General features: G+C 36.2%; 1 protein-coding gene across 2 annotated transcripts in view; it reads right to left on the bottom strand.

Moving 5' to 3' along the window:
* Positions 1-18,170, bottom strand: part of Stam2 (signal transducing adaptor molecule 2) — a 45,109-nt gene that overhangs the window by 17,565 nt on the left and 9,374 nt on the right. The window contains exons 2-10 of one of the 2 annotated variants that reach the window (XM_090342839.1): positions 13,633-13,717; positions 11,977-12,052; positions 11,650-11,748; positions 10,491-10,637; positions 7,901-7,970; positions 7,177-7,363; positions 1,783-1,877; positions 671-750; positions 469-556 (exon numbers count right to left, since the gene is read on the bottom strand). In XM_090342839.1, the coding sequence (XP_090198965.1) occupies positions 469-556; positions 671-750; positions 1,783-1,877; positions 7,177-7,363; positions 7,901-7,970; positions 10,491-10,637; positions 11,650-11,748; positions 11,977-12,052; positions 13,633-13,717 (927 nt within the window). Of the gene's footprint in view, positions 1-468; positions 557-670; positions 754-1,782; positions 1,878-7,176; positions 7,364-7,900; positions 7,971-10,490; positions 10,638-11,649; positions 11,749-11,976; positions 12,053-13,632; positions 13,718-18,170 lie in introns of both variants that reach the window. The other variant, XM_090342838.1, reaches the window with a different exon arrangement.

The raw sequence follows: 18,170 nt of genomic DNA, 5'->3' as shown, positions 1-18,170 counted from the left end.
CTCTCTCTCTCTCTCTCTCTCTCTCTCTCTCTCTCTCTCTCTTTCTTTTTTGTGCCAGTCCTGGGGCTTGAACTCAGGGCCTGAACACTGTCCTTAGGCTTTCCTCAAAGCTAGTGCTCTACCACTTGAGCCACAGCACCACTTCTGGATTTTTCTATGTTCGTGGTACTGAGGAATCGAACCCAGGTCTTCGTACATGCTAGGCATGCACTCTATCACTAGGCCAAACTCCCAGCCACAATGCTTTATTTTCATGTCTATCGGTGTGACTCCAATGGTTCTTGGGAAACATATTTATAACAGATACATGGGTATGATAATACCTTTTAAGTGAACACTATATTATTACAGTACTAGTCTATCTCCAGCAGAGATATCAAATCTAAAACAATCAACCACAAAGCAGAAAAAAACAAAACAAAACACTAGCAGTAACATTAAAATGATCTCTAATATTAATTAAAATACCTTCTAACTCCAAGAGGTCTTCAGAGTCTGGCTTGGAATCTGTTGGATCTATACTCTGGAGTACTTGTAAGGCTCTATCCATCTTATCCTTAAAAAGTAGTAAGAAACTTTACTTGTGAACAGAAAATCAATCTTTGCAGGCATTTTCAAAGATAATACATAAGCCTTGACAGTTTAACTAATGGACAAAAAAGAACTCTACCTCATCTATATAAATGGACTCAGCCTCTGAATCCTCAGTTTCTTCCTCCTCATCATCAATTACATTCAATTTGTCCACAGCTGCTATGGAAACAAAGTAAATTTCAATTCTTCAGCATTTATCAATTAAGTCAATTAAGTAGATTATTGTCTAATAGATCAAGCTCTAGGCCCAGAACACCAAATCTATCTACTATAAATGTTAAGACTAAAGGAAGAAAGTGTAAGTGATGATAATGTACTTACTACTATTCAAGTGAGTATCACCATCTCACAACTTGCTTTTCTGGTATTATCATTCCACATAAAAAGATAATACTAGACATAATGTAGGGATTTTGTTGGGTTTTTTTCTTTCCATTTTCCATTTCTTTCCAAAACCTGGTAAGGATTAGCACTAATATGTACCTCAGTGAGTAGTCTAAGCATATTTCAAGGTTAGGCTACAGAACTTAAGTCCTGGCTCTATCATTTACTTCTGCCTCAGTTCTCTTACCTATAAATACAGTAACTAAAGAACCTACCTCACAAAACTGTGTATATCAAGGGAAGCATTTCAAAGGACTCAGCACTGTGACTATCATCATTAATACTGTTGTACTGAGCTCTCCCACCTCCTGCCTACAGTTAAATCCACACTTTCTCAGCAATATTGACGGGGCCTGAAGGAAGCACATGTGGCTATAGGTAAAGTTCAAAACACCTGAAGCAGGACCCTCAGTATCTTGTTTACATTATTTCATTCTTGTAACAAGTTCCCTATGATAAAATAAAAGTGGGGTGAAGTCTAAAATTTAGGGCACTCCAACTCAGCTCATCATACTCAGGTCACTTTTGCATAAGGGTCCCTGGAAGAGCTGTGAGAAATAAAACCAACATTCTTTTTAAAGAGAAAATACAAACTATGTCTCACAGTATTCAGTTGATTTAAATACTTATTTGTATGGCCACTATACATATTAAATCTCAAGAGTGAAGGCAACTCCCCTAGGATTGACATGGGGATGAATGGATCACGTCATGCAAGTTAAATTGTAATGCTTATAATTTAAAGCACACTTGGAATCTATTCTTAAATGCCAATTCAAGTAAAATATTTAAGATTAAACTTACCTGCCTCCGTCTCAAGGTACAAATTAGCTGTTACAAAATTAGATGGGAAGAGCCCTGTTCCTCTGTGATTCTCTCCTTTCCACCAATTGGCATCACTGAAAACAAAGGGCAAAGTACCCTTTATTCCTCCTCATTTTAGTGTTGTTAGTATCCAAAGGAATTACATAAAAATATAATTTACCATACTCTGAAATATCTAGCTATACTAAAAAAAAAATCTGCTTTTCCTAAGTTTAATATAAGAAATTGGGACAGGCACTGGTGGCTCATACCTGTAAATACTAGCTACTCATGAGACAGATCTAGAGGATTGAAATTCAAAGAGTCTGGGCATAAAAGATTAAAAGACCCCAATTAACAAGTAAAAACCAGGTTGGAGATGTGGCTCAAGAGGTCAGAGTGCTAGCTAAGCAAGCAAGCTGTCAAACATAAGGCTGTCAGTTTAAAAACCAACAACAAAAGACACCGAAAAATATAAACACTGAAGTCTGTATCATTTGTTTCTAAATGTTTACCATTAAAAAGACACAAGGCTAGGTATAATGATGCACATTTGCAATCCTATTTCCTTGAAAGGCAAACATCAGGAGGATCATAGTTCCAAGCCGGTCATGGCAAAAAAAAAGTCATTATCCGTGTCACGAAACAATCTGAGTATGGTAAGATACACTCATGACCCCAGCTACACAGGAGGTATAGGTAGGAGATCAAAGTCCAAAGCTGGCTCCAGGCAAAAATGAGAGATCTATTTGAAAATTAAAAAATAGTAAAAAGAGATGCAAGTGTGGCTCAAGTGGTGGAGTATATGCCTACAAGTGCTAGGCACTAAGTTTCAACAAACTCCTTCTCACTGTCTTTTACAATGTTTATGATTTCATTTTTTTTAGTCCTGTCTTTTAGTCATGAAGAAACAAGAAAGTAGGCAAGACAAGCAGATACCAAGTTAAAGCATGATGATTCTTTCCTAGTCTCAATCTACGGTTTTCTCTACCAGTTGATTTTATGGCATGCTGACAGGAAAAAAACTGTTATTTCCCAAATTAAAGCACTATAATTTGATAATTCAAAATTTAAAATAGGGTATTTATATGTACAATATATGTATATGTACAATAATATGGATATTTTAAGAAAGGATAAATCACAACTAAGTGAAAAATTATATAAGCATAAGGGGAAAAGTTTACCATCAACAAACTTATTTACTAACATTTGTGAACTCTAAAAAGGACAGAACAACTTGGTAAGACACCATTTTTTATCCCCAAGAAATGTTAAATCCAGGCCTAGTGGTAGAGTGCTTGCCTAGCACGCACAAAGCCCTGGGTTCAATTCCATGGTACCACGTACACAGGACTGGCAAAAAAAAAAAAAAAACCCACAAGACAAAAGCAATGTTAAATCCAGTGCAGTGTTTTTCACCCTTTTACTCTTCTTTCTGGAATTTGCTTTTTCATTCTTTCTCCCCACCCAGGGAAGTGCTGACCGTGTTCAGAATCCACTTAAAATATAGTAAAAGGAATGCTGGTGTCTATGTCCAGAAGTACAGCACAGCAGCAGAGGCGCGGAGGAAGACACGGGTCAGGATGATGGACTCTAAATTCTACAGGGAGCTAAAAGCAAAGAAGAGCTAAAACGCTTTCTAGAGAATCTTGATTGGTCATATTTGGCTGTTTTGAAAACTGAGTAGAAATTCACCAGGAATAGAGAGAGAGAAAGAAAAAAATAGGGTGTAAGAAATAAAACTATTTGTTTATTCCTATTATACATAAACCAGAAAATAAAAGGCAGATTAAAAAAAAAAAACCAACTCTAACCTCAAATTATCACACCACTCACCTGTCAAAATAAAGGACACTCTGAACCTTTCTAAAGCTGACTCACCTGGTAGTGTTTGCATGCTTGGTGCACTGACAGCCATGACAATAAATAACTGTAGCAATAACCATGTAAGAAAATGACACTTCTACCATCAACACATCAAGTAAATCCAGGATCCTAAAAGTCTTGGAAGAGTCTTTTCCTTAAAATAGCATTTTGTATTCTCCCAATCATGGAGCCAAGCCTTCCACTGCTTGGACTCCCTTGCACTCCTTTTCTTTGCTAAATGCTTTTGGGTCCCCAAAAAGCGCTTTCCGGGCAGAGAACCAAACATACAAAGCTATGGAGGTCTAATCTCAACATGACAATTTGGAAATTGCATAAACTACACTTGATTATTTGACATGTCTACAGAGAAAACAGGAAGTGTTAAGGAAGGTTTTAAAAATGTAGACGTGGAAGACTTTTTGTATACCTTTTTAAATAAGAAATGCATGCTTCTGGCCCAGGTCAGTGTTTTTTTTTATATTGTGATTCAAAAATGATATAAATGGTCGGGAGTGTAGCTTAATGGTAGCAGGCTCACCTAGCATCCATGAAGCCCTGGTTTCAATTCCTTGGTACCACATACACAGAAAAAGCTGGAAGTGGCACTGTGGCACAAGTGGCCAAGCGCTAGCTGTGAGCAAAATGTGTCCAAGGACAGTGCTCAGACCCTGAGTTCAAGCCCAGGACTGGCAAAAAAAAAAAAAAAAAAGAAGAATATATGTTTAAGGCACTTCAAATTGTATGTGAAAATGTTTAATTAACACCAAAGTAATATAAAAACAATGAAAAGAATCATTTCTGGAACATCTGGATGTTTCTTTTCTTTCCTTTTTTGTTTGGCAGTACTGGGTTTGAACTCAGGTGCTCATGCTTATTAGGCTGACTGGTGTTCTATTGCTGAGCCAGGGCTCTAGCCTTGCTTTTTTCTAGTTAAAGATGGATGTCTAATGAGCTCTTCTGGGTGGGTTAGCCTTGAACCACGATCTTCTAACAGAGGATAGTTTTTGTTTGGTTGGTTGATTGTTTTTTGAGACAAGGTTTTGATATGCAGCTCAGACTGGCCAAAAACTTCCCATCTTCCTGCTTCTATCTCCTGAGTGCTTGCTGGCTGAATTACAGGTCCACATGTACCACACTATATGGAACAACTTCGCTCTAAATTCTAATTTTAGCAACCAAATTTGCATCTGTGTTTAAAATCCTACCAGTGGTTACAAATTAACAAGAATGACAACATTTACCCCAACATAAAATGATAAGCATGTCAACAGCAATCCTAAGACTCTTATGACCTATTATGAAAAGGACAGAAAATGAAATTCTACTTCTGTTGAATTCTCTTAACAGTTACAAAGAGTTTTTTGCATATATCTCAACTGAAAATAGTTGATTCTAAATTATCTAATAAATTTGTGAAAAAAGCATAGTAAAGCACAGTAATGTACTATATACAATAGCTATGTAATGCTATATGACACAGCTAAATACCAAAAGTGATACTGGATGAAAGATTCACAGCTATTACAAGGGAAGAAAGGGGAGATGAGTTATTACACAGCATAGAATATGTATCTGCAGAAGTTCCTATGCTTTAGTCACTATTACATTAACATTAAGTGGAAATTTGGGCAACCTTATATATAAAGTAAGTTTTACATGTAAGTAAAATCTACTTAATGTGTAATTTTGTTTCTATTTATAGATGAGTTTAATTTTATAGTTGTATGAATATTAAATATGTAAACTTAAACTGTTAACTTATATAACTAAAAGACATTCAAGCCAGACATCTCTGAATATTGGTGTCTGTAACATACACCTCTGCCTTTTTCTTTTTTTGTTTGTACTAGGATTTGAACACAGTGCCTATACTTAGGTAGACATCTCCACCTTTCTACTAACTCTTCTTTTGGGGATTGTATGCCTTACCTCAAATAACCATTCCTTAAAAAAAAAAAAAAAATTTAAGAGCGGGGCATGGTGGCTCATGCCTGTAATCTTAGTTACTCAGGAGGCTGATACCTGAGGATGGAGGTTCAATGCCAGCCCAGGCACCAGAGTACAAAAGGACTGAGACTCTTATCTCCAATTAACCACTAGAAAATGGGAAGTGGGGCTTGGCTCAAGGGTAGGTTTATAACCTTGAGCTGAAGAGCAAAGGGACAATAACCAGGCCCAAGGGTAGAGTGGTCGTCTTGAGCTAAAAAGCTCAGGGATAATACCCAGGCTGAGGTCAAGCCCCATGACCCACCCAACCACACACATAAAGAAAACCCACAACAGGTGTGACTCAATAGTACAGCACTTACCTAGCAATCACAAGGCCCAAAGACACCAAAACAACAAAAATCTAAAGCAAGGCCTAAGGGGCTCATATACAAAATCCTAGCAATCAAGAGATTGAGGCATAAGGATCAACAGCAAGGTCCTGTCACACACACACACACACACACACACACACAGTAAAAGTACAAAATTAGATTCAACATATATCAAAGTACTTTTTTTCTTGCAACTTTAAATGAAAAAGAAACTGTGAGGAGAATAGAATATTTGAGTAAGAGTTAAAGAGCAAAACTGGAAATAAATAGATGATTATTTAAATATTTCCTATTTCATTACAATTCTATATGGAGAATTTTAACTGTCATTTTTAAATAAAGATAGTTCAAAAATTAAAAAAAAAAAGAATTAAAGAACAGCCAGGTATATCTTTAGGTTGCTTTGATCAAGGTATAAAGTACAGTAACTGTATTTCTCCCTCAGTTATTTCTGCCAGTAATTTTTATATTTTTACCTCCTAAGGTAAATGCACTCAGATGACTGAATTATTGATGTGTATCCTAACTGTGGTAAACAATATTATTTAATAAATCTTCTATCTAGGACACAAAGAACACTTTACCATCAGATTTTAAAGTATATTAAAAAAAAAAACAGGGCCCGAAGTTTGGCCTAGTGGTAGAGTACTTGCTTAGCATGTACAAAGACCAGGGTTCTATTCCTCAGTACCAAAAACATAGGAAAAAGCCAGAAGTGGTACTGAGGATCAAATGGTAGAGGTATAGCCTTAAGAAAGTCCAAGGACTGGCCAAAAAAACCCAAAACCAAAACCCAAAACCAAAAACCCTCAGCTTATCTAATCTTTTTTTTCTGTTTTTTTGGTACTGGGGCTTGAACTCTGGGCCTGGGTACTGTCCCTGAGCTCTCAGCTCAAGGCTATTGCTTTACCACTTGAGCCACAGTGCCACTTCCAGTTTTCTGCTGGTTAACTGGAGATAACTTCCTGCCCAGGCTTGCTTTGAACTGCCATCCTCAGATCTCAGACTCCTGAGTAGCTAGGATTATAGGTATGTGCTACTGGCACCAGCTACATTATCTAATCTTTACCACAAACAAGGTATGAGAAAGTTCTATGATCCGAATATAATCAAAGGTTAAATATATATATATATATGATTGTCATTTAAGATTTCTGTATTTTAAAATGTCAGAATACTTTATAAACACAAATCTGAAACATACCTGTCATCCAAAACAATAATAATTTCACCACGTTTAAAGGTGAGCTCATTGTCCTCAACAGCTTCAAAATCGTATAAAGCTCTTACAATCCGTGCAACTTTATTATTGAATGGAATTTCTGCAGTTGGATACAAAGATTTTGTCTCTGTATGCTGCTGTTTCTGTTCTTGCAATGATAATTCAATAGCTGGTTTGAGTAAAAAACAAAATAACAAGATAGCCAGAATTAATTTTGATTTTTAAAAAAGGAACATTAGGTGACAGTTTAACAATAAGCCAGTCCAACTAAATGTTAAATGGTGGACTTGGGCAAGGCAATGAAACACAGCATTTTTTAAAAATAAAGTTTTTGCTCATTCCTTATTACCACAGTCTGTCATACACAGCTATTATTTTTATAGCAAACAGATTGTGACATTATAATATGGGTAGCTTTCCATATAGGAAAGCCATGAACATATTTCTGGGCTTGACTCATAACTCTGGCATTAAAGAAAAGGTAAAATGTAGTCTCTCCCAAAGTAGGACATTAAATATATATGACAGAGAAGGACAATGAATTAAGTTCATCTCATGCCATTTGCTTTCCTGACTTTTAAGACTATTAGCTTTTGGAATAGAGGCAAAACTAATGTACACACCGTTTTATTAAAATTTTTATTTCAATAAACTCCTGGTAAGGGTATTTTAAGTCCTACCAAATCATACATGTTTCATTCCTTACCTTTAGCTATGTCTTCATCTTCTTTGTTTTTGCTTGATGACGTACCATTCTTGGCAGTGGCTGATAAAGTCTGCAATGTATGAATAAAATGAACACAACCATCCTTTCAAGGAAAACACAATCTCTATAATTACTTTCAGATGCTAATTTAAAAACATTTTGATAACTGAATTCTACATAGAAGTTCTTTATGATTTTAAATAGTTGCTTTTTAATACTAAAATATCAAACACAGTTCAAGTGATACAGCATCTGCATAGCAAGCACTAGGCCCTGAATTCAAACCCTAGTAACATACCCTACACCCAAAAACTATTTTCAAAAAAACAATATAAATGTAATAAGGTCATGAACTGGCTTATGTTACATATTGTACATATCTGACAAAGAACTTAGCACATACAATATACTGAAATGTTTACAAAATGAACACATAACTTTCCTGTTTTCACTTCCTGATCTCTACTATTCAAGGTCTCCTATTTAGAGAGATGCCCTACTGCTATCAGCATTTGTGCCTGTAGCAGTACCAGCCAGGAGTCATGAAGAACCACTGAAAGGGAGTAGAAAAAGAACAGAGACCCATCTGAAATCCTCCTCTAGTACACATTGGATTGGATGGTATTGGCTTTCTAAGCATAGCAGAAGGTTAAAGAAAGGTCATGCTTTAAGACATAAAATATCTAGATAAGCCATGACTTAAAGATATCTAGCATAAGGTGCTCAGAACAATGAACTATCAACCAATTTTGTAACACTGAGTTTGAGAATAACATGCAGAAAGGACAGAGTGGTTCCTTTTTATTACTTATGAGACTTTGCTCCCAAAACACTTCCTTGTATTTTTAGGCCTGGGCTACATTAAATTCCTTTTTGTGTCTTTAGTCTATGGTCTAAAATAAAAGAATACAGTATTACCTTCCTTTTTCTTTCTCTATCACAACATAATATTAACTGAAGAACAAAAGATGATGGAACAAAAACCCAAGACAGCCTTCTCCAACAAAAAATTCTTCATGTTACTCTTTCCCTGTTGCCTCCCTACTCCAAGCTACCTCATAAAATGTATTAAGTCTCAAAATTCTTTCTCTGCACCTCTTCATCATCTCAATTTGTAGTTTCCGCTCCTTGGTACTAGATGGATACATATAGTGTGTATCCTTCATCCACTGAAACTTTCAAATTAGTTATATCTTACATTTATATGGATGGCTAAGGGGTGGCTACCATCCAAATTTACCATAAAACTTTTCAACTTAAGATCTAGCCCATAAATTCTAGACAAAGAATAACACTAAAATACATTTTCTATCTGATTTTTTCAATAACTTGTCAAAGAAAAACACTCAAAAACCAACAAGGCTACTAAAGTTAAGATGCTACTTCATAATCAGTAGAAACCTTGGGCGCTCTTACCAGAGACTGAACAAAACCTAGATACATAAGGCCACACAGTATGATGCTAAACGAAAGGACCTCCAGGACACAGAAACAAAAGCCATATAATGAGTGATTGTAGTCCTTAATGTACTGTTATCTCTCATCTCTTCTATTGTCCCTTGGTTATCTCATATTGTTACAGCATTTCACCTTGTTATCTAATATATTGTATATATGCTTTTTTGGTTATTTGAAATAGGATAGGGAAGGAGTGAAAACAAGATGAGGGGCAGGAGTGGGGGGAGGGAAACGGGGACCAAGACATGAGAAAGGGAATCAATATTTGTGAAGTAATGTACCTTCTATCTGGTGAATATAATGTAACCCTTCTATTAATTACAATAAAAAATATATGGAAAAAAAAGATGCTATAGTTTTGGATATATGGTTCTAAGAAGAATGTTGTTGAGGAAAAAACACAAATGCTAAAATTACTCAGATTTATCTCTAACACCTACTTGGAGTAGGCTATATAACTGAGGTAAAACTTACTATTGTACCCACTGACATTGTCTCTCAAATGCTGGATTTTGACTCATTTTTCTCAAAATACCACCCAAGCTCTGCAAAAAACATGTTGCCTTTCAACAAATCTAAAATTTTTACTTTAGCACTTAAAGATTCAGCACAACATGAGGCCCACCACACTTTTGGTGTAGGAGGATTACTGCAACTTGCACCTTGCTTTTAAGAGGCAGATTATCATATAATTGAGAGCAGGGAAACGGAAGATCACACAATGATTCAAATAACTCAGAACTTTTCTGCATCAACTGAATTATGTAATGCACACGAGGAAATCAAGCTTTTTGCTCAAGGCTAGTCCCCTTGAGCCACAGCTCTATTTCTGGCCCTTTGGTGGCTAATTGGTGCTAGGAGTCTTATGAACTTTCCTCCCTGGGTTGGCTTCAAATTCCAATCCTCAGAACTCAGTCTCTTCAGTAGCCAGGATTACAGGTATGAGCCACTGGCATCCAGCACAAAAGTTTTATTTTGAAAATGTCTTAATTTTTTAATTTACTCATTCTTGACAGTTTTAGGTCAAAATAAGGTTTTGACCAAATTCAAAAACTGAATAAATTTAATGTGTGTGTTTCTCTAAAAAAAGTAAAAAGTTAGGCACAACCATAGATCTGAACAAATCTCTCACCTGAGAACCGGCTGGAGGAAAAGTAATTCCTTCTTCCTTCATAGATTTAATAGTTGCAGATATTAGACTAAACTGAGGGTCCTTCTGAAATTCTTCTGACCATTCCACCATTAACGATTTCAGCTTTTCACATACTTTAGGATGAGCCTTTAAATGGAAAAAAAGAAAATCCAAATTATTTAATAGAATTACCACCAAAACTGTCTCTTTATGAATAATGATTCCTAGCCTGAAAAACTGATACATACCTACTGACCAGTAACAATGATTGTTTCTGATAAGATTAGCTATTTAGAATACCAATTTTAGTCTTGTACAATCACTATCTTTTATATTTACTGATTCTGTCCTCTACTTAATAGTCTTAATAGTCAAGTGATTTTGGTATCAACTTTACTACTAATAGAGTGAGACTAACAAAGAATAGTGCTTTAGGGGCCTTGAGTTTGGCCTAGTGGTAAGAGTACTTGCCTAGCATGCACAAAGACCCAGGTTCAATTCCTCAGTAGCACATATATAGAAAAAAGCTAGAACTGGCGCTAAGGCTCAAGTGGTAGAGCTCTAGCCTTGAGAAAGTCCAAGGACAGTGCTCAGGCCCTGAACTCAAGCCCAGGAAAGGCAAAAAAAAAAAAAAAAATTATAGTGCTTCCGTGTTTCTGTCTCAAAGATAGTGGCAACCCCATGAGGGTCTCTTCTGCTCTACTCAAAAATACAGGCTCCCTATGCTTACCAAATCTACTGAATGTCAGTAGAGAATGGTGATTAGAGTCAGAAAACTAGATCTGAATCTCAATTATACCACGTAATAGCTATATGAGCTTAGAAATCTGTTACCTTCCCTATCCTGTTTTTGAATCTATAAAACAGGATGAGTACCTAATATTCAAGTATGGTTAAAGATAAACAAAGCTGCTCTTACATATATAGTTAAAGTAGTGATTACTCCTAGACTTCAATAGCTCTTAAAATATGCTCTCAGTATATCTGCTCTGGGAGGAAATGTTTTTGATGAAATACATTGTAAAAATCAAATTCCGGAATGTTTCATTTCAATTTATTTAAAAATTGTATCATTTATAACTCAACTCTGTCATCTATAATTAAAATTATGGACAACGTAGTCTTAATGACTTAAAGTTTATTTCTTTCAAAAATTTACCTTATTTTTTATCACAGCACGTACTTCTGTTGCAAAATCACGGGAACATACTTCTAAATGAAATATCTTTCCACAGTTTGCCACACAAGCCCCAAGAAGCTATTAATTAAAATAAAAATTAATATATAAACACTGACATAGTCTTATTAAAATAAATGTACTTTTAATTAAAAATGAGTCAATAAGAGGGATGAATTTGATAAAAGCATATCATATGCATGTATAAAAACAATGAAATTCCTTTGTACAATTAACATATGCTAATAGAAATAGGAAAATTAAATTACATTAAAATGTTGAGGGTAAAATAACGTAACTTGTACTCACAGTCAGTGCCTGTAGAGCAACATGAGGAACCTTATGATTTACCCTTTTCATTATGGCTTTGATACAGTCTTTTGCTCTAAAAGAAACAAAAAACAAAAAAGTATATTTTGAGAATTTAAACTCAAAATGTTAAAAACATAACCAAGCATCTTTACTAATTTTTTTTAACCAGTCCTGGGGCTTGAACTCATGTCCTAGGCACTGTCCTTAGGCTTACTCAAGGCTAGCGCTCTATCACGTGAGTCACAGAACTACTTCCGATTTTTTCTGTGTATGTGGTACTGAGGAATTGAACCCACAGCTTCATGCATACTAGGCAAGCACTGTAACACTAAGCCATGCTCCTGGCCCCAAATAATTTTACACAAACGTTCATTCACAGAATCCTATACCTTAAAACAATTCATTAAAGTACTGTTTATTCCTAAATCAGGAGACAGTTTTAAAAATCAATACAAAGAACTATTTTACATTTTATTATATACTATATTATAGAAATTCTTTCTTCTATCTTCAGACAACAACTTCTACTTTGAAAAACCACTAGGAAGCTATGTAAGCAAAAGCTCCCTTTACAAATATGAATGCATGCACTGTGAGAAGTTTAGTGCATATGTCAGAGTAGAAGCAGAGACCAGTTCACTGCCACAGCCATTTCAAATTCACTTTCTTTTTTGTTGATCATGGGGCTTGAACTCTGGGCCCAGTCGCTGTGCCTGAGCTCTTCAGCTCAAGACTGGTCCTCTACCACTTAAGCCAAAGTGCCACTTCTGGTTTTCTGGGACTAATTGGAGATAAGAGTCTCAAGGACTTTCATGCCTGGTCTGGCTTTGAAAATGGCGATCCTCAGATCTCAGCCAATTGAGTAGCTAGGATTATGGGTGTGATCCACAGGCACCTGGTTAAAATCGCTTATTTTTACATTCACTCCTCACATTACTTATTGTTACAGCAGATTCTCATATATGTGCAAATCACAGGCAAAGTCCTCAAATAGTCCTCAAATAGCTAATCTATTCATGGTTAAGGGCTTCAGCCCTTGAGTCAAGAATGTTAAACTATGAACCAGGTTTTCAGTTGAACCCTCTTCCATTTGTTCTCTCAAGATAAAAGGTATGGGCCAGGAGTTTGGCCTAGTGGTAGAGTGCTTATCTAGCAAGCACGAAGACCTGGGATCGATTCCTTGGTACCACATACATAGAAAAAAACAGATGTAGTGCTAAGGCTCAAGTGGTAGAGTTCTAGCCTTGAGAAAAATCCAAGGACAGTGCTCAGACCCTGAGCTTATGCCCTGGACTGGAAAAAAAAAAAAAAAGATAAAAGGTATTCATAAAACTGGCCTACTGATTTCTTTATTTCTACCTCCCCAAACTGCATAGTTCAGGGAAAAAAAGTACATAATCATTTAGTTAAATACATTGAAAACTAACACCTTGCCAGGTATAGTAATGAACACTTGTTCACCTAGCACTTGGGAGTATGAGGAAGGACAATCATGAGTTTGCGGCCAGCCTGAGGTACATTGCAAGACTACTTAAAAACACACACATACACACACACAAACAACAAAACTTTAGCATATCAACTTCCTTTCAAAGTTACATCACATAAGGAAACAGGAAAACCAAGCTACTAGACATTCACTGTGCATCTTACCCATTAGGAGTGCTTCCAACTTTATCACATATGTCCATAATAAGACTCCAATCTTCTGTGGTGTTATACTCATTTGTGGCTTTTTCTGTAAGACACATTAACATTACAAATATTGCATGTCTTCTAAACACTAAACACTAATAAAGGGCTTATATCTATAATTGTAGTTACTGAGAAGGCTGTGATCTGGAAGATCATGGTTAGAAGCCAGCCTAGACAGAAAAGTCTACCTAAGACTTCATCTCTAAAATAACCAGCCAAATACAGGACTGGAGGTATGGCTCAACTGCTAGAGCACCAGCAGTGCAAATAAGCAAGTTGAGCAAGTGTGGGGCCCTGAGTTCAAATTCCAATACTTTGTTTACTGTTTTAGTATGAAGATAAGCTTTATTTATTGGCAGTTTTTGTTCATAGATACAATGTATAAACCGTATCTAAGGCACATAATAGATATCAATAGGGCCAGGAGTGTGGCCTAGTGATAGAGTGCTTATCTAGCATGCACAAAAGCCCCAGGCTTGATTCCTCCATACTACATACACAGAAAAGGCCAGAAGTGGTGCTGTGGCTCAAGTGGCAGAGCGCTGGCCTTGAGAAAGCCCAAGGACAGTGCCCAGGCCCTGAGTTCAAAACCCAGGAGTGGCAAAAAAAAAAAAAGAAAATTGCTTTCAATAAAAATATCTGTTCAATAAAAGTAAAGGTACTGTTTTTCTCTTTCATACCCTATTATTCTGGTATAACAGTTTTACTATGGAAAACAACAAGTAGATTTCTGAATGTATTTTTTTAACCCTCTATAATGCCCACTGTGGGTCCCCATGAATTCTGTACACAATTCTTTTTTTATTTATCTTTGAATAGTTATACAAGGGAGTTTCAATTTAACATGTCCATTTATGTGTAAAATGCATTTTGATCAGTGTCACCCTTCCATCATTTATTCTCTCCTTTCTCACCTAACCCCTTCCCTGACCAGGCTTATCATTTGCCTTTTCACAGATATCTCTTGGTATTATGACTGCCTCTACCCACCATTCCTCTTTCCATTTGACCCCTTATCCCCTATACTTGTTTCAGCTTCCTAATACTAATTTCTATATGTACTTACATATATGTAATCTGCACACAACTCCACACTAGCATAAGCTTCACTGTAAAGCACACATTGGAAAATCCAAAGATCTAACTTCAACAGCAGCACCATGTGGCAACAAAAGGCAACAACAGTGGATTTGGTTCCAGATCTTTATGCTTACTGGAAAAATGACACTGCCTTTGGAGATTCAACTAAGAGACGAAGGGGGAAGGCCTTAGGGTGAGGAAAAGGCTGTCTTATATACATAAGTGACTAGCTTTGAGTGTGAAGAGGAAATAACACATACTATGTGTAATTTGCTGGCTGCATAGCTCATTTCTCTTAGCTCATTAGGTTTCAGATGTTTTTGCTACAATAGAATCTACCGTATGTATGTATATATCTATCTAGCTTTTATACTGGGACTTGAACTCAGGGCCCTGTACTGGCTAGGAAAGCACTCAGTTAAGCCACACCTACAAACCATTTTCCTTTATTTTTAAAAAAGAGTTAAGTATCTTATGTCAGGAAATGTCTAAACTTGAATCTTCTATCCTGAGTGGCTGTGACGACAGGTGTCTGCTACAATCATTTTTTTTAATTAAAGAATTTATTAACATTGATTTTTATATATTTCAAATGACATGTTGAACAAACAAGTATTCAAAAAGGGAATCTCTATATACAATCTACAATCATCTCTTTTGTTGAGATGGTCCTGGTCAGCCTCAGACCACAATCCTCCCACTGCCACCTCCAAAGTAACTGGTATTACAGACAAAAACAACCTTGCCCAATCCTTCTGTCCCTCCCTCCTACTACCTTTTCTCCCTCCCTTACCCCCTCCTTGAACTCAGAGACTGGGTGCTGTTCTTGAGTTTTTTGCTGTAGGCCAAAACTCTACCAGCTGAACCAGAGTTTCAGCTTCTTGATGGCTAATTCGAGGTACAAAGCTCATGAGCTTTTCTTACAATTCTCAGATCTAGCCTCCTGAGTTACTAGGATGACTGCACCTGACAAGTCTATATTTTTATAGTATAATATAGTGTTGGAACTACTACTGAAACATTTACTATTGACTAACTCAGTAACTTAATGTTGACTAGTTTAATATTAAATTAAGCATTCATCCATATTCTTTATCATGTATATTACTTCCTTTTTAAATGCAAATATTTAATATGTCTAAGCATCATTTAGCATACTTGGAACCTCAAATGTGGTGTGAGTCAGGAATATAAAAAGGTTTTAGGAATTTTTTGTTAGTGATTACCAAATTTAAGAATCTACCCTTTCTTTACTAAATTAAAACTAAACATCATCAATTATGGAATTTTCTGAATACTTTCATGAATGGGTACAAATTCTCTTTGTGATTCTGAACCATGTTCTGCTACAATTCAATTATTATTATTTTATTCTGTTTTAGTCTTGTGATACAATAAAATGGAAAGTCTATGATACCACCAAAAGCCAACAATTTCAAAAATACAGAAAAAAATATTGCTACTTTATTTTTTATAGAAAATGGAAAAATCCTGATCTGAATTCTCCATCAAGCTAGTATTCTATCAAGCCAAGTTTACTTTGTATAAATACAGGAGTCACAATTACTCTTTTAAAAAGTATAAAAAAAAATCTGAAGACTTTATAATGGCCTGCCAAAAAAAAGACCTCAATTTTCAAGTGAACTAAACAACAGTTAAATTATGTACTTAGAAGTATTTTAAACTCCTGGAAAATTTTAAATATTATAATTAAGAACCCATTCTTTTATAGCATGTCACTTTGCCCAGTGTTGGAGCTTTATCTTACATTATCCATTGTCAAATGCATAGAAAGGGAGAGAGCTAAGAGAGCCCGCCTGGGGCCTTAAATGCTAAATTGCCAGGGCTTTGGTGGGTGTGAATCATAACATTTTATCCCAGGCTTTGATTATTGTATAAAGAGAGCCTTAAATACACAGTGAAATAGTTGAGAAAGATTCTAACAATATCCTAAGAATCATTCCATCAGTACCTACAAGAAACAAAAAAAAGGTTCCCCTCCACATAGTCTATTATGTTCAAACTACAGTTCCACAAAGACTGCAAGTCTACCCATAAAACTTTTAATAAAATAGGCTCTAGCAGTAATAAAAATCTTCAACTATGTAAGAATTTCAGGTGTGGAGGCATAGCTCAGTTGATAAAATGACAACCAATGAGCAAAGCAGCAGGGGCCAAGTTCAAGTCCTGGTCTCTGAATAAGAATTTCAGCAAGCAAGCTTTAGATTGCTTTGTTTAGAAATCAAGCTCATAACTGGTCTTCTGATTCCATGCATAACAAAGCATCTGGTGTCAAACTTGCTATTCTACCAAAACCAACCATAATACAAAACATATGAGGCAACTGCTTTCAGGAAATGAGTAACAGGCAACCCATTCTGAGATCTTTGAAGGAAAAGAAAAAGGAAGTGAGCCTCCTTGATGGTCCCAGCTTTCTGCTTCTAATTGCTAATCCAGGGAGAGAAGCCAACAGACAAAACGGAGAACAAACTTCTATGCATAGGGATTTACCTCAGGTCCTTGGTCAGGGGCTGAGTTACACAGTGCTTGCAGTGTGTCATCCTACCTGTTAAAGACTGAATGTTTGTGCCACTCCCAAAATTCATAATGTGAATTCCGAATTAACTCAATTTGCAGATGGAACTACTCAGGAGGTTAAATGAGTTCATAAAAATGGAGTCCTGATCCCACAAGATTAATGTCCTTTTAAGAAGAGCTATTAGAAAGCTAAAAACTTGGCTGCTTGCAGGACAGATTTCTCACCAGATATTAACCCTACAGCACCCTGAATTGTTGAGAAAAATAAATGTCTGTTATGTAAGCCACTCTCTAGCAATTTGTTATGGCAGCAAGAACAGTTTTTTTGAATCTCCAAGATCATACCTTACAAGTAATGGTCTTCTAGAATTTAAATGGAAGTAGGCAACATAAGATTTATTATGACTAAAGGACAACACATATGTATTTGGAACATAACAAAAACAATGTTAGATCTTTGTCTTCATACATTTTGTGTTGTTATAATAGAATCCCTAAGGTGAAGTTCATTTATAAAGAGCAGAAGCTTGTTTCCTACAGTTCTGGAGGCTGGGAAGTCCAGGATCAAGGCACCCCCCCCACCCCACCTCTTGCAAGCCATCACTCTGGAAATTCCTCCTCAAGGCCCTGCCTTCCAATACTACTAAAATCCTACCTGCTAGCAGCAAATCTCCTCCTACTTACAACTCTCCAAGAGCTGGGATTGCAGATGTGCACCACAACTGGCTTGCTCTCTGTGATAAGAACCTTGCTAACCTTTTGTCAGGGCTGGCCTCAAAGCACAACCCTATCTCCTCTTGCCAAGTAGCTAACATTACAGGTATGAACCACTATGTTGAGTTTGTGTTGGTAAATTCTTTAGTTTGCTCTGGGGAAAG

This window comes from Megascapheus bottae, chromosome 12 (genome assembly GCF_031878675.1).
Source record: "Megascapheus bottae isolate mThoBot1 chromosome 12, mThoBot2.hap1, whole genome shotgun sequence".
NCBI classification, from domain to species: Eukaryota; Metazoa; Chordata; class Mammalia; order Rodentia; family Geomyidae; genus Megascapheus; species Megascapheus bottae.
Note: the sequence above shows the minus strand (reverse complement) of the source record. Positions and strands in the feature narration are given on the sequence as shown.